Here is a 25,561-nt window from a genome sequence, read left to right as displayed (position 1 = left end):
TGAGGTCCCTTCCAACCCTGATATTCTATGATTTGAAGTCCTGAGGACGTGAAAGCCAATTGGATTATTTGTTTACTTTGTTAATTTAAAGATGGATGGGTTGAAGTCACACGTGTGCGTTAATTTTGGTCTTAGCTTTGCAAGCTTGCAGTCATCCTGGTGAGGGGGAATATGACTGTGTGTGTGTGTGTGTGTAACCTACTGAATTAGCCATACTGCTTCCTGCAACACCTGGGAATGTATTGTTCTTAAGAGGTGATTCCCGTCCTTGGACTTTTCTGATCTGACTAATAGGAGACTGGATCAGAATCTCTTCTGGTTCAAGGTTTAGTTTTGTAAATCAAAACCTAGCTGACGAGATTTCTGAAAAGCTCTGCCAGTATCGTATTTTTTGTTGTCTCTTTCAATATTTCATCTAGATGGATAATGAAATAGCTGGCAATTTCCATATCCTCCTTTTAGAAGTGGGGATAAATTCATTCTGTCACAATATATTTGTTCTTTCCTGAGATGGTTTCATTATGCACTGTGTGACTGAAAATTGTGTGGTCTCCAGGGAAAAGATCAAAGGAACTGCCTTAAATCCAGTTAGTGTACAAACACAATTTTTACTTTAAGGCTCGATTCTCCTATGTATTCCGTGTCCTTGGGTTAAATGTTGATGAAAGTGGGTGGGAACCTCTAAGAATATCTGTTAGAAATTGGATAAAGAGGCTTTTGTGAGAGTTAATATCAGCTTCTTAAACTAGCACTTTTTTGCTATGCCCTTTGAGTACTTAATTTAACATACGGCTGTACACTAGATTGACTTTGTTGATGGTAATATCAATCTGAGTTGCCTACATTTGACACATACATAGTGAATAATAAAAGAATATTTCTCTCTTGTTAGCGCAAAAAAAAGTATTATGTGAGATACTGTGAAAGGGCTTTAAATCATTTTAAAATGAGTTTCATCTCATCTCTTGATCACCCAGAATAGAGTAGTAAAAATCCAATAGAGAACTAACGTAGGAGCCTTGCAGTGCATACTTGCTTACCTACATGTCTTAGCTTATTATTGTTATTATTTCTTATATGTAGTATGGTAATGCTTAGCAGCCTCAGTCCAGGACCCCATTACGCTAGGTGCTGTACTAATACAACAAAAGATGGCCCTGTCCCAAAGAGTTTACAATTTAAGTAAATTTAAGGATGCTAAGAATTGTCATGCAAGCATGAGTCTTTCAGTGTCGGGGGCAGGAACAATGTATTTGCCTTACTTGTATCTGCCCTGGGCAGATACTAGGTTTTTGCAAGGCAGAAAAGTTAGGGGGGAGGGATAGCTCAGTGGTTTGAGCATTGGCCTGCTAAACCCAGGGTTGTGAGTTCAATCCTTGAGGGGGCCACTTGGGAATCTGGGGCAAAATCAGTACTTGGTCCTGCTAGTGAAGGCAGGGGGCTGGACTTGATGACCTTTCAAGGTCCCTTCCAGTTCTAGGAGATGGGATATCTCCATTATGTGTTATTTGTTTGTTGTGATGATTCTATGAAAGAGACCACTACCAATGTCAAGCAGGATTAAGAATAATCCAAAAGAAAATAAGTCATGATTATTGAAAGAGGAGACAGCAATGAAGGTGCATATGATCACTAATGAAGAATATTAGAACATAGTAACATAAGAATGGCCATGCTGGGTCAGACCAATGGTCCATCTAGTCCAGTATCCTGTCTTCCAGTAGTGGCTGGTGCCCTTCAGAGGGAATGAACAGAATAGGGCAATTATGGAGTGATCCATCCCCTGTCATCCAGGCCCAGCTTCTGGTAATCAGAGCTTTAGGACACCCAGAGCATGGGGTTGCATCCCTGACCATCTTGGCTAATAGCCTTTGATGGACATATCCTCCATTAACTTGTCTAATTCTTTTTTGAACACAGTTATACTTTTGGCCTTCACAATATCCCGTGGCAATGAGTTCCACAGTTTCATTGTGCATTGTGTGAATTACTTCCTTATGTTTGTTTTAAACCTGCTGCCTATTAATTTCATTGGGTGATGCCTGTTTTTTGTGTTATGTGATGGAGTAAATAAGCTTCCCTCTTCACTTTCTCCGCACCATTCAAGATTTTATAGACCTCTATCATATTCCCCCTTAGTCATCTCTTTTCTAAGATGAACAGAACCAATCTTTTTAATTTCTCCTCAGATGAAAGCTGTTAATTACCCCTAATAATTTTTGTTGCCCTTTTCTGTACCTTTTCCAATTCTGTAACATTTTTTTAACTGTATGCAGTATTCCAAGTTGGGCATACCATGGATTTATATAGGGGCATTATGATATTTACTGTCTTATTATCTATCCCTTTCCTAATGGTTCATTGTTAGCTATGTTAGATAATAATGAACCATTGTAGCTATCCCATTCCTAATGGCTAACATTGTTCGCTTTTTTGACTGCTGCTGCACATTGAGCAGATGTTTTCAGAGATCTATCCACAGTGACTCCAAGATCTCTTTCTTGAGTGATAACAGCTTATTTAGGCCCCATTATTTTGTACGTATTGTTGGGATTATGGTTTCCATTGTGCATTACTTTGCATTTATCAACATTGAATTTCATCAGCCATTTTGTTGCCCAGTCACCCAGTTTTGTAAGATCCCTTTGTAACGCTTCACAGTCTGTAGTCATTTTGTACCATCTGCAAATTTTGCACCTCATTGTTTGCCCCTTTTTCCAGATCATTTATAAATAAGTCGAACAGCACTGGTCCCAGTACAGCTCCTCAGGGGCACTGCAATTTACCTCTCTCCCTTCTGAAAACTGACCATTTATTCCTACCCGTTGTTTCCTGTCTTTTAACCAGTCACTGATCCATAAGAGGACCTTCCTTCGTATCCTATGACTGCTTACTTTGCTTAAGAGCCTTTGGTGAGAGACCTTGTTACCGGCTTTTTGAAAGTCCAAGTACGCTTTATCTATGCTTTATCACCTTTGTCCACGTTTGTTGACACCCGTAAAGAATTCTAATAGACTGGTGAGGCATGATTTCCCTGTACACAAGCCGTGTTGAGTTTTCCCCAACAAATTGTGTTCATCTGTGTCTGATAATTCTGTTCTTTACTGTAGTTTCTATGCTTTACTATAATTTGCCTGGCACTGAAGTTAGGTTTACCAGTCTATAATTGCCAGGATCGCTTCTGGAGCCTTTTTAAAAAATTGGTGTCATATTAGCTATCCTCCAGTTATTTGGTACTGAAGCTGATTTAAATGATAAGTAACAAACTACAGTTAATAGTTCTGTAATTTCACATTTGAGTTCCTTCAGAACTCTTGGGTAAATACCATCTGGTCCTGGTGACTTATTACTGTTTAACATATCGATTTGTACCAAAATCTCATCTATTGATACCTCAGTCTGGGACAGTTCCTCAAATTTGTCACCTAAAAAGAATGGCTCAGATGTGAGCACCTCCCTCACATCCTCTGCAGTGAAGACTGATGCAAAGAATTCCTTTAGCTTCTCCGCGGTGGCATTATCAATGTTTCCTGTGTCCCTAGATGATCTATAATTGCTGAAAGGATGGACATAGGGATGCCTTTGCATCCATTTTTTTCACACTCTTCTTGTGACTAAAATGACCCAAGACCACCTTCTTTCCTTCATATTTCCTAAACTCTTCCAGAAGAGCTGAGCCAAAAGTGCTAGAAAGTTTAACATTTTAAATTTTTCTTTCTTCTGTGTCTCTGTCATTATTGTTAACCACAAAAGCTCAAAAATTATGAGATTGGCCTAAAAAACATGAAATGTTTTTTTCTTTTCTTTTTTGTTTTAATTAAATGTTGGGTTCTTGTTATTTGCCTTCTGGTTTCCGAGCCATTAGGACGCACTTGGGTAACATTTTCAAGCTTGTCTTCATAGCCATGAAGGCTACAAACTTTTCTTTTTAAATAAACACTGGGATTCTCCTCTAAATTGAAGACTCCAGGAGATGGAGTTTAGAGAAGAACACCAACTATCTTCACAATTGCTCCTTCTGACTTTCTTGCTGTACATTCTGAATCCCCCCATTGATCTGTGCATATAGGGGTCCAGCAGACATGGATTTCTCCCCTTCCATTCAGTGGATTCTGTCGCACCCACACCCAGAACCTGTCATCTTTGCTTGTCCAAGGTCCTCCCTGGGGGAAGGGAAAAGAGACTGGATGGTTTTGGGGCAAAGCTTTAATATAACATATGGAGATATACCTATCTCATAGAGCTGGAAGGGATCTCGAAAGGTCATCGAGTCCAGCCCTCTGCCTTCACTAGCAGAACCAAGTACTGATTTTTGCCCCAGATCCCTAAATGGCCCCCTCAAGGATTGAACTTACAACCCTGGGTTTAGCAGGCCAATGCTCAAACCACTGAGCTATCCCTCCCCTCCAAAGCTAGTGGGGATTAAAAAAGTTTCCCCCTCCAGCCTCACAGACCAGGAAAATGTAATACAACCCCAGAGGTCTCATAAATTACTGCAGGCTCGGGAGACCTTAGGAGTGCAGTTCCAAAGAGAAAAGGGAGTCAGAAGTACTGTCCATCTGCCAGGCTTGGGGCAGGTTGCACAGACTTACCGTGTGGACAAACCCACTCCCATAATGGGATGCTGTAGGGAAATCCACACAGAGCTTTCTGTGCAAAAAGCCTTCTCCTCAGCTGTCCAGAGGATATGAAGCAGGTTAGCCCTGGTTAACAAAAAGCAGGTCGGAGGCTAAATCCTTCTCTGTGGCTTTAAAAGACTTTTACCATGATCACTGACATCTTGCACATTTTTTTTCTTGTGTAGTCAAGAGTTGGCGAACATTTAGATGATGTAATAATGAAGACAACGTCGCAGAAGCTGCATTTCATTTCTGCTTGTACAAGGTCTTTTGTCAGGCTCTTAATATAAGGAAAGATAAATTTTGTAAACTATGAGCCTCTGGAGTTCTGTCAGTAAATGTCATCTGTATTTGGCTGGCTTATGCATGTTAAGGAATAACATACTATTTTCACTTCCACAGTAACTGTATATTTTGGCCACAAGGCAAGATACACAGGGCCAAATTTCCAAAGGCAGCCTCTGCATTCACACACCTGAGATTTTGACTCTCTCTCTCTCTCTCTCTAAAATGTGCTGTGGCTTTAGGTTTTGGTAGCGTGGATGCAACATTTAGTGATTTATTGGGCTCTCAATTATCCTGCTACTGTTAGATGTTGACCTCAAACATCATAAACAGGAACTGTAACTCAGGGTCCAGTTCTGATGTCCTTATTCACATTGACTGGTACCTTACTGTACAAGTAATGCCACTGAAATTAATGGGACTACCCACAGGCTAGGTCTACACTACGGGGGGGAGGGGTCAACCTAAGATACACAACTTCAGCTACGTGAATAGCGTAGCTGAAGTTGCGTATTTTAGGTCGACTTACCTGGCTGTGAGGACGGCAGCGAGTCGACCGTTGCCGCTCCGCCGTCGATTCCGCTTCCGCCTCTTGCCGTGGTGGATTTCCGGAGTCGATGGCAGAGCGATCAGGGATTGATTTTATCGCGTCTTCACTTGACGCGATAAGTCGATCCCCAATAGATCGATTGCTACCCGCCGATCCGGCGGGTAGTGAAGACGTGCCCACAGTGAGTACCTCAATGTGAGTAAGGGTGACAATCTGGTTTTACTGTGTTAATATACCGATAAAGTATAGTGAGTCGCTGTATGACACTTTCATATAATGGAATATGGATTCACTAACTGGTCAGATAAGTCCCTGTGCAGAGATACTGCACAAGATCCAATGTACCATTTGAGGTCCACTGAAAATCTTATTACAGGATCTTAGTGATGCTCAGGCCCTTGGGCAGGCCCTTTGAACTGAGTTGAATTTTACTCTAATGTACTTAAAGGATTGACTTAGTGTCCTATCCTGCCATAGATCCGTAGGCAAAACTCCTATTAGTGAGAATTCCATGCATGGCAGGATACTTTTAATATGGTGAAAGCGAATATGAGCACAGACTTTGGGGAAGGAATTGTCTTCTTGCAAAAATATTGCTGTAGAAAAAAACCATCTGTTGTAGGATTCTGTTCTCATGAAACAATGGAAACATGTTCAATTTTGCTTTTACTATTGAATCTATCAATTGTCAAATATATTTTAAATTGTTAGGGGGTTGAATGAAAACAGTTTAAAAAAAAATCTATTAGCTATGGTGCAGGGTGGTGGTGGTGAGGGGAGGAGTGGGGAAACAACCCATGCCTTTGTTTTTTCAGCCAAAAGGAAATGGTTCCTTGGGTTTCCAGTCTTTTTTGGGACAAATAACTTGTTTGCAAATTGTCACTAGGCCAGCTGACAAAATAACAAAATTCTGACTGGCAAAGGATGCTAGTAGCTTGTCAGAAAAGTAAAATATACAGATGTCATTTTAAGGTTAAGGTCTCCTGAACCTAGTGATTATACTTTTAAAATTTGCTTGGGAGGGAGAAGAAGGGCAAAGTGGAAAATGTTAATATTATTTTGTATTGTTTGATTTCATTCTTTTATTTATTTATTTTTTCTCATTTATAATGCTTACGTACGCAGGAAGTTGAGGTAGGTTTTTCACTTTTAAATTGTAAATAGCCACAGAATGAATAATAGAATTTGTAACAATACAATGTATATTATATTCTAAACTGTCAATCTCCGTTATTAATGTGTTTTAGCTCCCAGGTTACTTCCCCCCCAATTATACATCCAGTAGATTCAATTTATCAAATGCATATGAATGATATGGTTATTGCTTTCTTTACTCATTAATTACAGTTCAAGCCTGATTCAGTCATTACCTGTGTTTTCATGCTGAATTATTCATATAAAGAGTAAATGACATATTATTTTTTAAAATCATGACTCCTCTCAGAAGTGCTGAGATGTATTTAGAAAATGCTGTTTTAAAAACAGAAAATTTTGACTTTTTTGTAATTGTTTCATCCAGTTTGTAATAGGCTTATATTATAATTATTTTTAAATTGTTGTTTAATATAATTGTAGTAAAGCGGTTAGGATAAGTTTAACTGGGTGACTCCGAATATTATGGAATTGAGCCATGTTCGCCACATCCTTTACTTCTCGATTAGTTAGTGGGAGTTCCTGGTCTCCTCTCCCACACTCTGTTGTGATGTAGTTAAATAAAGCAGGCGAGTTTCCAGCTTGTGTCTAGACTTATTATTGTTGCAGTGAGCAGTCTCTTGACCAGATCAGTCCCTTTACAAGAAGAATAAATTAAAAATCAGTGAAGAAACAGGAAGCTGATACCTTGTCTATCTGCTCAGTAGAGAAGGTCAAGAAATATTGATGAAAAACGGAGGGGAAAAAATTCCATGAAACTTTCCATGGAAATATATCCATTTTCCTATCTGCTGTATTGCCAACTTCAAGCTGAATTCTGCCCTGACCAACACAGAAAAGGGAAGCAGATCTATCCACTGTTGCACACATGCTGGCAGGCAGAACACATTTCCATGTGGTAGTCTAAGGGTATGTCTACACTGCAGTTAGATACCTGCAGCTGGCCTGTGCCAGATGACTCAGGCACAGAGCTTGGGCTCACAGGGCTGTTTATTTGCAGTTCTGGGACCCTCCCACCCTGGGCTCCATCCCAAGTCTGAACACCTACACAACCATTAAACAGCTCCTTTAGCCCGAGCCCTGTGAGCCCGAGTCAGCAGGCACGAGGGCCAGCCGCCGGTTTTTAATTGCAGTGTAGACATACCTAAGGGACCCATAGTAAGGTGCATCCGATTGCTTCTTTGAAAAGATGCAGCAAAAGGTAGTGTAAGCAAGGCTGCAAAGTGTTATGCAGTGGGCATGACCGCACGTTTGGCATTCCTGTTATGGATTCCTACATCACTACTGGAATCTCAGCCATCCACCAGGGCTTCAAAGACTTGGCAACAGCAGGGCTGCCCAGAGGATTCTCGGGGCCCGGGGCAAAGCAATTTCGGGGGCCCCTTCCATAAAAAAAAAGTTGCAATACTATAGAATACTATATTCTCATGGGGGCCCCTGTGGGGCCTGGGGCAAATTGCTCCACTTGCCCCTCCCCCCCCCCCCTCTTTGGGCGGTCCTGGGCAACAGTATTTCCTTGAATTATACCTGTTAGTCACCAGGAGCACTGTGGTACTAGCCACCTACACTGAGGACAAGGAGACTCTTTCTGCTGCTCTGAATGCCCCTGCAATGCCTAGCTAGGGGTGAAGAAGAGGGACGAGCAGGCAGTGGAGATAGGAACAAAAGGAAGATAATGGAAAGAATGGCCCTTTGTTTCAGTGGCAGTCCCTGGCAGGATTCTGGATATCCCACCAGATTGTGTTTAGGAATCCTGGGGGAGCAGAAGCAGGAGTGGGAGGCGGGATCCCTTAAAAGGGTGCAATGGATACTTCCTCCAGCTCTGGTCCCTCTTCATTTTGAGGGTATTTCTACATTCTAGTGCCTAAGAATAGCAGTGTGGACACTGCCATACTGGTGGCTAGATACCCCAAGTACAGTCCCGCCCGTCCACCTGGGTATGTATTCGGGCTGCTTGCCCAAGCACCTCAGGGGTGGCAAGCCAGCTACGGAGCTCAGCTTTTTAGTGTAAGATATAGAGACTTGCACTTTCTGGAGATCACCTGTTAAGCCCCTGATGTTCACCGAGATGGTGGCAGTCACACTAGCCCTATATTCCATTCAGCCACAGAGAGGGTGTTTAGGGATAAAAATAATGAACATCTGTAATGCACTGTTAAACCTATTACGAGCTTCTGCAGGTTACACAGCTGCATGGAATCCTGGGCAGGGCTTGATCAGGCTTTTCTAGTCCTGTGGAGCAGTGTAGATCTCATTAAAAACTCCACTGGTACTGTACAGTTGTGTAGAAATGGATTCTCACACACTGGAAGAACTATCCACATGTGTTACTACCGATCCTGGGTAAAAAAAAGCTGTGAAACTGAATGCGTTTCTGTGCAGCAGTTCTGATCTTTTGATTCATTTTTTTTTTTGTGTTTAGAATTAATTTTTTAGCCAATCTTCTTTCCAGTTATATTTTTATTTTATCGCCTTCAATGGCAGACAGTGCCACAACTTGCCATAGAGAACGATCAGCTACATTTCTGCACATTTTGATGTCTCTTTACATAGAGAGGCATTAAATGGCCTAATATCAATGGACTGGACTTCGTTGTAGGAAACAGCAGTAATCAGGCAGCAACTTGAAAGACCCATTTACAGTGAGAGATATTAAGAGCGTTACGTAGTTCTAAAAATATGGTTTCAAAAACCATATAGCAAATTAGTTTAGAGTGAATTTCAACCCTCTGCAGAGAACCAACACAAAGTCAATGCATCACTTAAATCATCATCTTAGGTAGGACTTAAAGGTGACAAAAAATTTTCTGGGCCTTCTGTACAGAAATGAATGGGTAATTTCACCCTTAATATACCAATCCGCTCCTGGCTCGGCCAGAAATGAATGCCATCAGATTGAAACTGTAGTGTTACGTTTTCTTTTGTTTTGTATTGCTTTGCTTCACCGTTGAGCAGTTGTCTCTCTGAAGCTGCATGTACTAATTCTTTACTCTTTTATAAGTCATTAAAGCTTTTATTAAAAACAAAACAAAAAACACACCAACAAAACTCAAAGGTTTTCTTCTCTTTTATAGTTTTTTTTTCCTTATTTTTTGTTGTGTATTTTCCTATGGTATTTTGGCATGAAGTCTTGTCATGAATGTTCTAAAATAAAATTATTTCAGCTTTTTTTTTTTTTTTGCTCTTTTTTTTTTAAAAAAAGAAAGATAAATAGGATTGGGAGATGGACTAGACATAGGTTTAAAAAATTCTATATTTTGCACCTTATTAAGCACAAGGTGTGTTTGCAGTAAAATGTTCATGTAACACTGAAGTTAAGCTAAAACCCTTCTCAAGTGCCTGTATATTTGCATTTTGTACATCAGGTTTATCCTCCACTCCTGATTTCAGAACTGGTTCCATATGCCAGCAGCATAAGAAATCTTTCGTGGGCTATGAATTATTAAACTGTTTCTGTTGCTTTAAAAAAAAGGCAGCAAAATGAACACTTAGAAAATTGTAAGTAGGAAAAAGAATATTCTGCTACCAGAAGAAAGGACTCGGTTTAAAAAAGTCTCATTAATCAAAAGTGATTAATGCTTGGTAAATCCAGCAGCAAAGCATAATCAATTACAAAACATTGTATGAAAATAAAATTTTCAGCATAACAAAGCTAAGGAATTCAAAGGCAAGGCTGAGTCTTCATTCTTGGTGCCAGATCCTGTCCTTTTGAAGAAAAAACCTAGAACGCTTTTGATGCCTATAAAATAAATTATAAATAATCATCTTTGCTGAAGCTGCTACTGGGTATCATAACTGTCCTTGGTCTTTACAGGCTTTGGGCCAGAGTTGCTTACCCAAATGGGATGGCACAGGAAGCCCTATTCCACTCTCCAATGATATAGTCAATGTAAGAGCCAGGCAGAATTGCATCCCCAGTGTTTACTGAGCACAGGAGGCCCCCATCCATCCTCCTCTAAGGGTGCAAGGTACCCCCAGACGAGGCTATAGCCCTACAACCACTCAATGCCAGGTCATAGAGTGAGGCCAGCATGCAGCAGGTTGCATTCCTTACGAGGTGCAAAGGGTGAGAAAGGCACAAAGAATAATATGCAAACAATTATAATAGCATTATATAAATCCATGGTGCATCCTCACCTCAAATCCTTTGTTCGGTTTTGATCACTTCCGTTCAAGAAGGCTATGTGAGAGGTGTATGGAATATACCGAAACCAAATAAAGGGGCTTTTGTTTGAATCTACATCCTTCAGGGCATACGCTGATGGCCTGCTGGAGCGATATAAATTTACCCAACATATAAACATTTGCTAGGAGTATAAAATTCACTTTGGGCAGATGCATGAAAGGGGTTTTCTGTGCTTTCTGCTAGAAGGTTTGTATACACTTTAAAAAAAACAAAAAAACAGGGTATTTGTTGGCCAGATACCCTAGTGGCTTCTGATAAGTTATTTCCTATGTTTTCTGCTGTAATTTATGTGAGAATCTGAGTTACATAAAATACAAAACAAAGCCGTAAGTCACGTTGCAGAATAACGTTTTTACAGCTGAATTACAAACTCCTATCATAATGGAAACATGGACAAAAATAGTTCAATTACATCATTGCTACTAGGTGTTTGCTCTGAAGTGCAGAGTTTAAGGTCAAATTGTGATGTACTACCCTACAGTAAATCTGGAGCAGATCAGTGGAATTATTCTGGATTTACATTGGTGTATGGTAATTGGAGAAGCCTGATTTGGCACATCCTGCATTCCCCAAACAACATACTATCTACATTATTGCCATAAGTTATCACATGGCATTGTAAGATGCTAGGAAATGATCTGGAGATTACAGAAGTTATTTGCTGAAAATCCAGATTTGGAAAAACATTTTTGGCAGAGGGCATTAAAGTGAAATGCTGAATCCTGTAAGCTTTTCTTAATTTTCATTTTCCCAACGGTGTTCAGTCTGTATCTTATGATGTACTGTGCTAATGGTTTTATCTGTTTAATTTTTATTTTATTCTCAGGGAGCAGTGAGAAGGCAGGTATTGTTTATAAAACTGTAGAAAAAGACTGCTTACACTTTCTCTAAATTTCCTATTTTTCCCCCCCATTTAGGATGATTATTTCAGAAACTGGAACCCAAACAAACCATTTGATCAAGGTAAAAATATTTCATGATGTACACATATACCTCTTTCTCTCTCTTTTTCTCTGTCAGAGGTGGGCTGTGCTGCAAAATTAGATCCCGCTTCAGATTTATTCAAAGTTTGGGATACCTTAACGCTGAGGGTTTGACTTAGCCTTGTATTTTACAACTGTATTTTTTCAATGCTCTTCCATTCCTGTTTGCATTTGGTGGTAATGTGTATACTTAGAAAGATGCACTATAACTGGTAGTCAAGATCTAACAATGCCATCTGAAATGAGTTACTTAACATACATTAACAGTTGTTGAAAACTGAGTTAAATGGGTGTTTTTGCAACTTAAATTGTTTTTATTGTCTACCACTCAAGTGCCTATTACTTGCATTCAGTGGCATTTTAAGTCTGAGAATGGACTGCAGAATTGGTTCCCAAGGGAAGATGCTGTTGTATATCTGCGGCTGACTCAGACACTGGTACTAGCTATGACGCCTAAAACAATTTGCACTTTCTTTGCCTTAGTCAGTTAAGTCATGGCAATATTCCCACCATCTATGAGTTCTTGTCTAAGGCCTGGTCTACACTTAAGTCAACCTCCTTTTGTCAGAGGTCACCAGTCCTCACCAGGAGCGCTTGCACCAACTTAAAAGGGTGGGTGTGGGACCTGCAACCTGGCTTTCAGCTCCCTGTGGAACCCCCAGTTCCCAGCTAGCTGAGAGCCCAGGCTCCCAGCACCAGACAGGGTGCAGAGCTGACAGGTGATGTAAGTAATGCATTGTCTGTACAGACGCTGTGTCGCCCTAATCCCATCGAGCCGAAGCGCTACGCCTCTCGTGGAGGTGGGGTTATTTGGTCGGCGTAGTGGGGGACTTGCATCGGTGGAAGCAATGCTGTAGTGTAGACACTTAGAGTTAGGTCGACATAAGTATCTACTGAACTCCGTAGTGTAGACCTGATCTAATTGGGGAAATGAAGTAGCATATTGATATCGATGTAATAACACCGTCACAGATCCTGGCGAGTGCCCTTTTCTGGCCCCTCACTGGGACTACTGTGAGGGGAATTCCAGCCTCTGTGCTCTGGATTCCTATGGGGTTTCAAGCTCCTGGGGCCTGAATGGCGTCCAGGCACTGCCCCAACCCTAGGCACACTCTCAGCGTGCACACTTTCTATCTGTCCCACCCCTTCCAAGTGTTGTAACCCACTGTCCATCCGCCTAGCCCCTCTGGGTGCAACACTTACCCTTCAGACTCCCCCATATTTAAATGCATCCCTCTCCCAGAACTCCAGGGCAGATTGGCTGAGCCTCTGGAGGTTTTTCGCCTTCCTCCGCAGCATGGGGCAGGGATCTCTAGCAGGAGGGTTTCTGCCAATTGAAGTCACCTAAAACAGGATTGGGGACTTCAACAGCAGAGTCCAGGGAAGGGGTAGGGACGGTTTTATGGCCTGCAGCATGCAGGGGGTCAGACCAGATGATCATAATGGTCCCTTCTGACCTTAAAGTCTATGAGTCTATGAGTCTATGAGTCCACCCACCATCCGTGAAGCTTCTGGCTTACAGTTTCAGTCTCCCAGGGGCACACAGTGGTTGTGAAGCAGTCAACACACACGTTGCCCAGTAACATCTTTATGCTCATATTTAATCATGCAGAAGCATGTGAGAGTACGTTTTATACAGAACAATAAAACATCTTAAAATTAATGACCCTCACTAGCTCACCCTTCCTTTGGGAGATCATCTGTGTGCTGTAGGTCAGGCAGGCCAGGGTCCTCCACCCCTTTGCCTGTATCACCTCTGCAGCAACCCCCTCATGTTATTCTGGTGCAAGATGTTCCCCTCCCAACCGCCTCTTCTCGTGAATCCCTTTATAGACTCCTGCTAGGGTCACCTGCTTCTTTTGTTCAGTCTTTTGGTATTTTTCCATGGCTCTCAGATTTCCCTCCCTTCAGATAAGGGTAGGAAGTGTCCTCTCCCAGCTACAACAAAGCCATTGTCCCAAGGTGTTGTACTTGGAATAGATGACATTGAGTGCTAATCGCTCCCCATTGTCTTTGGCCTGGTAGGGACTTTACACAGCCCTGTTAATTTACGTGGATCCATATCCAATACAGTTTCATAAAATTATCCACAATTCAGAAGTGATACAGACAGAACAAATTGTCACAGACACCACTAGAGCCGTGCTGGTGTAACTCCCCGTGTGCATACTTCTATTCTGGAATAAGCCCACATAGGAGGGCATCTTGTTATAATTATGCCACTAAATTTCCACATGTAGACAAGCCCTAAAATAGCAGCCAAATGAGAGAAAATGCCTACGTTGCAATGATACAAAAGCACAAACAAGGAGACCTTAGGATGACTGACTGAATTCTAGTGTTCAATTGAGAAAACATGCTGCTCGCATTCCGCTTACCAAGAGAAAGCAGCATTAATACAACACGCAAGCTGAAGAAATGGAATTTCTGTTTCCTGCCAAATTTTATTCGCATCTGATATTTCAATATGTAATATCAGATACGGTGAAAAACGGGTTATGTATCAAAATATTTACGTGCACAACCATACCTTAATATAGTGTCTTACTTGACCGCAGGAACCTCTATCAGTTCACCATCCCTTAGTACTCTGCACTGCAGCTTTCAACAGTGGTTATGTGCAAAAATATCTTGGTTTGGGCTTGAAAACATGAACCATAACCCAAAGGTGAGTATTAGCAACTGAATCATACTGGCACCGCAAGGATTGTTTAAAATCTGATTGTCCTCCTGAGTGTAAGGAAGCTGGCAGGGGTAAAGAAAATGTTCTGAAAAGGAAGGATGCGACCTACATAAGACTGTCCTCCCTGCTATGCACTGAAATAGGTCAGCATTCAGCAAGGATTGAAGGAGCCATCTAGTGCACAGCGGCACTGGATATGGGCAATCGGAATCAGACAGGCCTGTCACAAAAGATACTGTGCAACCGACCCTGGTCCCTGCCCATAGAAACTTGGTAACATTAAGCAAGCGGGTCAGCAATCTAAGGAGCCCAGTGCACCAGGGCATGCATCCTGGGATAGGAAAAGAGAAACAGAGTTTTCTGTGTAACATGGCCAGCATGATAGACTAGAAGCAACAGGAAAAGAAACCTATATGTCTTGCTAGATGGGTATGTGGAGTAGCGATGACCTACAGAATGTTCTCACAGCTGACACGTTGACATTTGGAGACGGAAATGCACTCTTCAGGGAGTAGGCCTGGTAGTGGAAGACATTTGTCCTGGGGAATCATAGCAGAATGTCAGTGGACACACTAAAAAGCCATGATATTGTTAGGTGTTCTGTGCTTGACAGTTGGTGTCAGTTCAGTAAAGGGCAGTGGAAACAAAGAAACCATAACAATCCATTTGTCTAAAAGGCAGTCATGAAAGTAATGCAAATTGATAATAGGCCATCACTGTGTCGTTAAGATCAGAAGACTCCATTTTATCTTGGTAATCATTATATATCCACTGAACCTCATATTCAGAAAGGCAGCATGTTGGTGACCTGCCATTATATAAAAGACTCTGGCACTGAGACACTAATCGTCCCTGTACCTCAAAAGGGCATAGAGTGGAGCTACTTGCAGTTGCTTTTCATTATGTTCTTGAGCCTTTTTGAAATGTGCCTTTTCTGGGGAAATACGGGGAGCAACTAAGTTTCCCCAACAGACACTTCCTTTTATGTTTACCTGGACCCAGCTATCGCCTCTTCTGTGGGTAGCATGTACCGATGTCTATTGCATAGAGGGCATCTCTGTTTTTCTGTCAACTGCACATTTTTCCAGTGTACAGTGCAATGTAAACCTTCAACTGTTGTGCACCAAGCCACCCAATAGGAGAATCAGGGCCAATGTGTTTCAGCTATGAAATCTCAGACAAATCATTAATCTGTTCCAGAGGCCAGGTTTTCCTGGCCATGTGATGCAGGATTCTCTGACTAGTATTGTTTCATTACATATCTCTTAAGTTATAGAACCTCCCGAATCATCACGTCTTTAAAAATGTCTCTCTCCTGCTTGTGTGTCCTAGAATTTATCATCTCTTGCTTTCCAAATGCAATCTTAGGGCCACATTTTTAGAAATGTCAAATTATACACACAGTCACCACAATAGTGATGAAATTCACCCCGTGCCGAAGATTCAGTACAATCCATTACACCAGCTAAGCCCTATTTTGAGGACGAAGGAGGATTTAAGTGGTGAGTAAACCTTGTGCAGTCCTCCTTGCAGAGGTGAATTTAACTCCCATTAGTTAAATGGATAGGTAGTCAGATGGATGTGTAATCATTGTGATTTCCCAGACAATAATGGTATTTGTGTGAGCAGACACTACAGACACATTGTTAGACACATAGTTAAACTCAATTTGTAAAAAAAAAAAAAAAAATCGGCCATCAATTTGTTTTCTTTTAAATTCTGTATTTACATATAACTTGACTTTAAATAAATATTCCACATGCTTCTGTTCCTACTCAGCATTATTTGAAACTTTTTATTATCTTGCCTTTCCTGAGATGCTGATCTTCTTGCGTTCTTAGAATTTTAATTATGTCACTTTCCCTGCTTCGAGTTTGTAATTGGTTTGCTTTCAAACTTCTAATCTCGCTGCTCCCTCCTGTGACTGCATTGTTCCCTTTGCAGGGCTTTTGGAGTGACTCTGCACATCTTTTCCAAAGACTCCCAAGTGTGGCTATTGTATTCTGACTTATTATTAGTATCCATGCTTTAAATTAATGATTGAGCAATTCAGCAATAGGACCTCATAAATTGGTAAGTTATATCACAAAATGGATTCTCAGACAATTAACGGAAGTGTTCTATTTTCCTAAGGACAGGACAAGAAAAATGATGAGCAACTTACAGGCATTCTGAGTCAATAAATACAAAAATACAATACACTTTAGAATGCCTGTAAGTTATTATCTTTGAGAGTGTCATTAAGGTCTCTCTCAGAAGAGGAAAATGGATGTAGACGCCTCATTTTTATCTAACATTTTTCAGTTAGGTTTTCAATAGTCAGAGTGGGGTGAAGTATTCACATCCCTTTCAATTTATTGAAAAACACACCCATCCTGTGTTCTGAGTGCCTGTACAGATATTATAAGAACAAAACCAATTCTCACCAATCTCCAATATGTAAATACACATACTCCGTCATGTAGCCAGCTATTCATGCCTCCCCCACAAAAAATATCTGGGAAAATAAATGAGCCTTGATCTGATGGTCAAACAAGTACAGCTGTCATGAACCAAGGCAAAAATGATAGGCCTCTCACTGAGAAAGATCTGCCTCCAGTGTCCCTGTGATTAAGCCAATGGATAGTAGCTGGAATGCTTATTGTTTAAACGAACACCTTAAATTGTACCTGGAAATGCACTAGAAGCTGGTGCAGATCCTAGAGCCCTGTTGTAATTTGTGTGACCAGTTTTGCCCAGTTGATTAGCAAAGGAGAAAAGAACAATTAACTCAACTGCTAAAATTGATGTGCAGTGTTCATGGTATGTAATGATATGCAGAGTGTACCCAACATAAAAACACCACAGGCAAGAAATTGCATGTGTGCCTTGCACAAAAGCTTGGGGGCAAAATTCTGTTCTCAGCTCGGGGGCAAGGCATCTCCACTGATTTTAAAACTCAAAGTAGAGTAACTGAGAACAGAATCTGGCCCCTGTGCTGTCAACATGAGATCTTAGGGAGAACCCTGACTTTATGGACTTGTGAAGCCACACGTGATGGGGAGCTACTGGCCTCCAACTTGATCTCTTTTACCCCAGATAATCCTGGGGCTGCTGGTCATCTCTTTTCACTCTCTCTTCCTCTGTGAGTGTCAATGAGGGCAGGAATGTGTGGAACAGAGGGAGAGAAAGTTAGAGTGGATACAATAATGAATGTGAGTTACAGAATGAATGAGGAGGAAGAGTGACTCAGTGGAGATGAAAGAAGGAGAAAAGATTGGTGAATGAAAGGGTGGACTGAATGAGTGAGATGCTAAAGAAAGGGATGCAGGGAATGAAACTTGGGATGACCAGACAGCAAGTGTGAAAAATCAAGACGGGGGTGGAGGGTAATAGGCTTCTATATAAGAAAAAGCCTCAAATATCGGAACTGTCCCTATAAAATCAGGACATCTGGTTACCCTAATGAAACTGTATGCATGTTTCAAACTTGAACTTTGGCTGTCATTTGTTTTCCACACCAGGAATAAAGAAGGAACTCCACAGAGAGAAACAGGTTTCCCGAGCCATGAGACTTTCTGAGATTTCAAAAACTTTCCCGTTCCATATTGGGACAAAAAAGAAACATGAAGTTTTTGAGAGAGAGACCCCAGTACAGCCAATAACCTGGTGATTATGGCACTCACCTGGGAGTTCTTCCATTCTCTTACTTCCCAGGGGAATGGCCTGATGAGCCAGGCCATTTGCTGTTCTGGGGTGTCTCTCTCAAAAACTTCAGATGTTTCTGTTTTGTCCCAATGTGGAATGGGAACATTTTTGAAATCTCAGAAAGTCTCATTGGTCAGGAAGCGTGTTTCCCAGCCAGCTCTCTCTATGGAGTTCCTATATCCATGTGGAAAGGGTACTTCATTGTGGAATGAAAGGGGCAGATGATGTTTTTTATCAAGCTGTGTATCTGTAATAAAAGCCCATTAAGAATGTTGGGGGAGTTTTTTTCAAAAACCTCATAAGGGATTTAGAAGCACAAAACTTTGAATGGGACTTGTGCTCTTAAATCCCTTGTGAACCTCTGTTCTTCTCAAAGAAGAAAAACAAAAATGCACATCCTAGTAAAGCATTGCAGAATTCTGAACTGTCTTCTGTACAAGTATCTTATGCACAGTGTTACTTGGATTTCTGGCTGTGGGCAAAAATATGAATGATCTGAGAGAATCTTAAATTACACCAGGATGCCTTGAAGTGATTCAAACAAACACATCTGTTACAGACTCCTGTCTGTTTAGCAAGGAAAGAGGTAATTTCTCTTGCATGGTATAACCTCTCTTCCTAGGATATGCAAAGGTCTGTCTTTAGGAGGAGGAGTAACTGAACCATGCACTGTAAGGGTGAACTTTACCCTAGTGCAGAGAGCTATGCACCTCTTTAGTCTCAGGTAAGCCTTATCTGGAGTGCTTAAATGGTGCAATAGGTTTTCACTGGTCCTCTGTACATTGGCAGAATTCTTCTAGAAAGAACTACCAAAATAAAGAACAGTATCTTGTTATGTGGGTTTCTTACAAAAAAACCCAAATAGGATTAATAATAAAACCTAGTTCTTTTCAACTGGAACCTTTCAAAGGAAGTAAGCATCATTATCCCCACTTCATATTTGGGGAAACTGAGACAGAGAGGTGTGAAGTGACTTGCCCAAGGTCAGCCAGCAGGCCAGTGGCCAAGCCAGGAGTAGGATCTGGGTGTCCTGAGTCTCAGTCCAGTTCTCTATCAACTAGGCAATGCTTAGCCTTAGGTCAATTACATGCACATTTACCCCAAGGCTGTAATTTCTCCCCATGGCTTGGGGATGAGACATTCACCTTTGGAAGCTGTAGTTCAATTTTAAAGCTAAAAATGCCTAGATGATCCTCTGTATAGTGTATGAATCTGTAGACACAGGCCTTTTCATATGTCATTTCCCCAAAGACGAGGAAAAGAGAAAGGTAAAAAACATTGACTTAAAATGTAAGACTGTGATATTGACAAGATTAAACCTTGGTGAAAGATAAAAATATTATTTGAAGAGTAAGTGTTGAGATAAAAAGAAAGGAATGTGCTCTCTGTACGTGTGCACATAATCCACCACACTCGTCTTGTCTGGCAGTTTCCAAACAAGGGAAAAGGAACAGTGAGAAGGATTTATTTTAAAGTTCTGAGGGCTGCTAGTAAAAGCAATAGCATTTATTTTAAAAAATTCTCTTTCTTTTAGATTTTCCCCATGAAATTAAATTCCATGAAGTTCATGTTAGCATTCCAGTGTTAACAAGCTCTCCTGCTCCCCTGGGCAGGTCTAAATCTACTGTAATTTTGGAGTCAGAAAAGCTATTATTTTGTATTCCCGGGGGGGTTGGAAGGGGGCGGGGGGCTGGAGAATTCTCAGACCTTTGGGTTCAGATAGCCTATCAGATTCCCTGATTAGGAATCCCAGCCTGATCTCCCTGAAGTCAGTGGGAGTTTTGCCATAGAGTTAGAAGGAGCAGAATTGGCTCATTAGGCATCGTTATCGTTTTGAGACTGGCTAGCTTGTATATCACCAACAAGGATTCTTAACTAAGTTGCAGTTTCAGTGTCTTTTTCTTGAGGTGAGCACAAGGTTGACTTTGAAATCCATTTGAGACTTGGGTGGGACAGGAGTTTAGGGTTCCGTACTTCTGCGGGCTTGGCCCTACAAAGGCATATGGAGCAGCAACAGCTTACACACAGACGTTAGACTGAGTCAAATTCTCAGCTGGTGTAATACAGCATAGCTCCGTTTGTGTGTGTGTGTGTGTGTGTGTTTTAATGAAGGCCGGGACACTTTACTCTTTTTTTTTTTTTAAAGGTATTGGATTAGTTAAGATGATTCATGTATTTAGTGAAGTTATTTTTTGTAGTCATCTTTTGTGTGTCTCTTCTAATTGCTTGTAATGCAGAAAAAATAACTGTTTTCTTTCCCTAACAATGAATGAGCAATTCATTATATTACACAAAAAGGGACACAGCATCTTTAACGCCTACTAGACAGACCCTAGAGATGGATGCCAAGTAGCTTTGGTTCACTTGCCATCTAAAGGAAGGCCACTCTGGTGACAGTTCAACACCATCTAATAGTGTACTTCAATGATCAGCATTCATTTTTAGCTCTTCTACCTGCTCAGTTTACTGTATTAGTCATGAGCCTACTGGAAGCCAGTTCAAAGGTCAGAGAGCTACCAACTGCGCCATACTGTGACAAGCTGTTGGAACTGTAAAAACATGGAGAGCCCGGAGCCTAAAAATGATTGGTCGCCGTTATTATTGAACATGATTCTGTCAGAGATGCAGATGGTAGGAAGCAAGGGAGCGTAAGGGGAAGGTTTAGTCAGGATTTTAAAAAAATAAATCAAAGACTTTCTTTTTGACAAGGTCATTGGAAAGTTCTTAAGCAGTTGACAGATCTCGCTTAACATGCTTTTCCAGTAGGATGCATGTAAGGGGGGAGAATATAAAGGAAAATAGCATAATACTCTCATTTAAAAGGTTTCAGTATAACAATTAAATGTGTATAATAATGGGCAACTAATTGCATATGCCAGTAAATTAACTCATTAAGGGTTTATTCAATATTATGAGTGAAAGCTGTTAAATAAAAAACAAACAAAATAAATCCCAGGCAGCTTTCTTTATAATGTCTGCTGAGAGCCACTTCTGTTCTTAATAGCTATGCTAAATTCCTAGATAGGCAAACAGATGTTATTAATTTTTCTGGTAATATGCACCAATGACAGATAATTTTTGATAGGCTTAAAGTTGTTGAAACAATTTGAAATGGTGTGCAATTTGTATGCCATATGGCATTTTTTAAGGCATCGTCACCGAAAGGATAGAAACCATGGAAATAATGGGATTCACTTTTGTGCTGAAAATACATATGCTTTGAATTCAAAACGCTGGAGGCTATTGAATCATCATGACTATTCCTAATAACAAGCCGGTAGAAGGGCACAATAAGTGGGGAAAACTCTGCTTATACTTAGTGATATGCTGTGTTTTCCAGAACTATGGGTGCAGGAGTCCAAGAATTTAAAGAATTATCGGATCTCTCTCATGTTAGGTTTAAGACCCAACTTTTCAATTTTTTACTCAGGCAAAGCTCTCATTAATTTCAGTGAGTTGAGAGGGTTGCCCAGTTGAACTACATTTTCCATCCTGCCCCATTCTTCTGACCTGAGACAAAGGAGTCAGCTGCCACCATCAGTAGTTAGTTTTCCCCCCTCATGGGTGAGGAGAATCCCATTGCACCCTGCTATTGTAATCTTTGTCTTGGGCCCTAAAACCAGAGACAGCAGTCTGGGTTCCCCCTCCCCCCTATGCCCCAAACTGCCTCTGAGACCACTTCTCCTTCCTCAGCAGCTATGCTCCTGTTGCCCAGATGTCCTGAGAGAAGCCTGGAAGAAGGTATTTCTGATCCAGGTGGATTTCTTCACCAACCTTTGAGAGTTGGTTACACTCCTTTGCTTGGATGTGGTTTTAAATAATTAGCAATGCCATGGGCCACATGCAGGGCCCAATTGCCCCGTGTGGCAGGTCGAATCCTAGGAAAGAAATCTGGAGTGAGCATGCTGAGAAGCCAGTGTTACATGCTGAGGGCCTGCTGTTTGAGTGGTAGCAATCTGGTTCTGTAGCACTCCTGAGTCCCCTTTGCCAGTCGGGGCCCTGTTCATACTACACCCAGGCTTGCAGTTCCGGTGAAATCATGCTGTCAGGACTCCTGCAGCTAGCAGCAGTTCTGGGGTTCTCCCTCCCCACCCACTCACCTGCGGGAGACCTGATAGAAAAATATGGCCTAGAACTTCCTGTATCCTTCTACCTCAATCTTTATAGGGACAATGGGTCACTATGTGCATCCCCCAGCGTGCCCATTCTCCCTGACCTCTTTGATTCACAAGCCCACAGACTGTTCTGTGAGATGCGGGGAAAGTATGGATTTTACCACAAATATTCCCTTCTGTGATCCATATGTAGAGATCTTCCTCTGTGTGTAGATCAAAGGGATAGGATCCAGCCCTCTGACCTCAGATACACTTGTGCAGACTGGAGTAACACTACTGCTTTCAGGCACAGCCCCTTCATCGTTCCCAAGAGCTCCCCCGTGCAGTCATGGAAGACTGAACTGGCAATATAGCCTCAGTTCAGAGGAAGGAACACTGCATAGCCCAGGTGTTTCACAGTCCAGCAGCCCCACAGAGGTGAATATGTGCCGCTAGACTCTTGTGCCTACAAATACGTATCTGCATGCCTCCTCTTCATCTGCAGTGAATTGTATCTGCTTCTTTCCAGTTCCGAGTGCTGAATTCCAACTCCAGATATGGCTTCCTGCAGCACTGGAGAAAAGAAGGTAGCCTAGAATTAATGAGCATTCAAAAAAAAAAAAAAGATAATAAGAGAATGGTTATGCAGGCTGAAAATCATGGAACCTACAATTATTTTTGAACCTGCAATTTTCTCTTAGCCCTGGTTAAGATGTGCTTTCAAAGGAGCCTGAATAAATCCATTTTCAAGAGTTGTTCAGTGCCATACCTATCTCTCTGCACATAAATATGTTAGTTTTATAAGAAGGCTTTTCTATTACTTTGTCTCACCTGGCAGATTTTGATTGAATAACTTATATTGCAATTTAGTTTTTGACTGTTATATTACTTTTAGAGGTCTATTAATAGGGAAAATGTGTATGTGTTGTGTGTGTAAATCATCAGTAAATCAGCACTGTTTTAAAACATGCCAAGTGAATCAACAGAGAACAATAGCCAAAATACTGCAGAGGGAATAAACAACATCAAATATATTCTGAGCACCTATGGTAGCTCACATGCCATGGGCTGAGAGAGAAAACATCTATAGTTGTCTTCATGTGTTACTAGAGTAATATTAAAATCCCTTTGCAACCAACTTTATAATTAAATATTACATCAAAAGTGATGAAGACAGGTTCCCTCTCTGTGATGATAACTGTGGCTAATGCTCTTAAATTAAGATGATGATCAATAGGCTGCTCTGTCTAGAATTTTATCTGTACTTTGGAAGGATGAGGGGCAGAGAGAGAGCACGCACTCCTGTTAGTTTTGTCAGTAATGTTACTGGTTTTCTTTTAACATCGCTGATCTCATTGAATATGCAGCTAACATTCATGCACTTTTAAAGGGAGATGCGTGCTACATGTGAGACTGATCTTGAGGATTTGAGAAACCTTATTGACTTTAGTGGAAACAGAATTTGGGCTCCATAAGAATGTAGAGCTCTGTATTTCTGATGGTTTCAGTCCTGTACAATGTATAGGAGCTCAAATAGTGTAATCAGTTTTTTTCTGGGAAAAAAATGACATGCCCCAAATCTAAAAGAATGAAGTACATTTAATAAAAGGGCCTGCAGGTGTGCTTTTAGAGCCTCCTGCTGTAGGTGCTATGGCCCTTAATTGCTCTACTATTGACCTCAAAATATTACTTAAACTCAGCTTGCTTCTAATTATGGTAAGATTTAACTAAGGCTAGACATACCAAGGGCAAAGTCTCAGGTTTAGATACCCAGATACCACAGTGATAGATAATTACTGTAATATGATGAGTTTTGAGATCATTAGCCAATCAGACAAGTAATTTGCACACTGTTTGAATAATATTCTGTTGAGTTGTGAGTTAGTAACTCTGTATAATCCCAGTGTTCTAATTAATGGAGACTATTCCATTTCATGGTGAAATAACTTGAGGGATGCTGAAGGAGGTACTCCAAACAAATTGGTTCCTAGTTGAAGGATGGGAATATAAACAAATAGAAACATTAATGACTTAATAATAAATAATAAAATAATCATGATAATAATAACTTCAGTAGAAATATTCTATGCTCTGTTTCCCATTTACAGCACATCCGAAACAAGTTTTTTCCTCTGGCACATCACTTTGGCTGCAAGCTATGCCAATTTCCATTCAGGGTCATGTTTGATGGGAGTGATGTCCAGAACTTTGGAATAAATTTATGCTCTCAGTTAGTCATGCAACTGCATAGACTTCAGATGGGAGTGGCTGAATTTGGTGCACTGCATCCTGACTACCTCTTCTCCTTTGGCTTCTAATGGCTCACTTTTTAATACAGTGTCACTGGAAATAAATGCCACCCTGAGAACCTGGATCTTATATCTTCTTTAACGTGATGGGGGCTGTGTGGAGTTGGGGCCCTATTCTCTGCTTAGTCTAAAGGATTAGGTGAGGGTTAAGACAACTATTCTCTTCTAACTTAGTCAGTTAAAAAAAAAAATCTGTGGATGCTATATTACACATATATTTATGAATTAAACATCCTTCTACCAGAAGTCTAAACGTTCAGGTCTCCAAAACACTAACTGAATCATTGCTATTGTTCCGTCTATTATTATTCCATCCGATAAAACAGATTTCCATGATGTATATTTCAATACCATTGCATAAAACCATGTTATTTCTCCTCTGATCTGTTAGCTATCAGCTTTGAAGCCTTCAGTTATTTTATAGTAGATATTGATGGATTATTATAATCTAAAAAAAATGTTGCAGTAATTTGTAATAAGGGCACTTTAAAAAAAATTATTTTCACATCAGATTGCGCTGTGTCCATCGGAGAAGAAATGTTACCTGTTTTGTGTGTGTGTATGTGTGTTAATAACCTTTGCAGTTCTCACAAATCAAAAATTAAAAGTGTAAATCGAAGGCATCCTTTCAGAATGCATTAAGAGTAACAATAAATTCTTCAGGAGCAGGGACGTTCTATAGTGCAGATTCCCAGATTCTGCCAAGAAGAGATCATATACACAACACCTCATCCCCCTTTGCATTTTCTGACATTTTTTCCACTGACATTTGATCAACAAGGTTCTTTCTGCTCCTGTTATAATCATTCATATACCTGGGTCATATAATGTCCGTTTGGAAGGTAAAGTTCAATCCCTACACTGATCATTTTATTTTTCTCCCCATTCTGGTTATGCCAGAGCAGTGCATCTTACCTTTCATTTGTTTCACATCTCCCTATTGTCAATTACGGCCGAGCAGCTTGTTTTCAAAATGCCGTTCAACTCATTGAGCGAGCGTTCCATTCGTTGTG

The 25,561-nt window shown here is 40.8% G+C and overlaps 1 protein-coding gene across 3 annotated transcripts in view; it reads left to right on the top strand.

The window, feature by feature from the left end:
• The window catches only part of SPOCK1 (SPARC (osteonectin), cwcv and kazal like domains proteoglycan 1), a 496,308-nt gene that overhangs the window by 177,049 nt on the left and 293,698 nt on the right, over positions 1-25,561 (top strand). For 2 of the 3 annotated variants that reach the window (XM_034779824.1, XM_034779826.1), the window contains exons 3-4: positions 6,580-6,588; positions 11,710-11,755. In XM_034779824.1, coding sequence (XP_034635715.1) covers positions 6,580-6,588; positions 11,710-11,755 — 55 coding nt within the window. The remainder of the gene's footprint in view (positions 1-6,579; positions 6,589-11,709; positions 11,756-25,561) is intronic. The other variant, XM_034779825.1, reaches the window with a different exon arrangement.

Source organism: Trachemys scripta, chromosome 8, assembly GCF_013100865.1.
Source record: "Trachemys scripta elegans isolate TJP31775 chromosome 8, CAS_Tse_1.0, whole genome shotgun sequence".
In the NCBI taxonomy this organism is placed as follows: Eukaryota; Metazoa; Chordata; order Testudines; family Emydidae; genus Trachemys; species Trachemys scripta.
The sequence above is the reverse complement of the archived record's forward strand: the minus strand, read 5'-3'. Positions and strand labels throughout refer to the sequence as shown.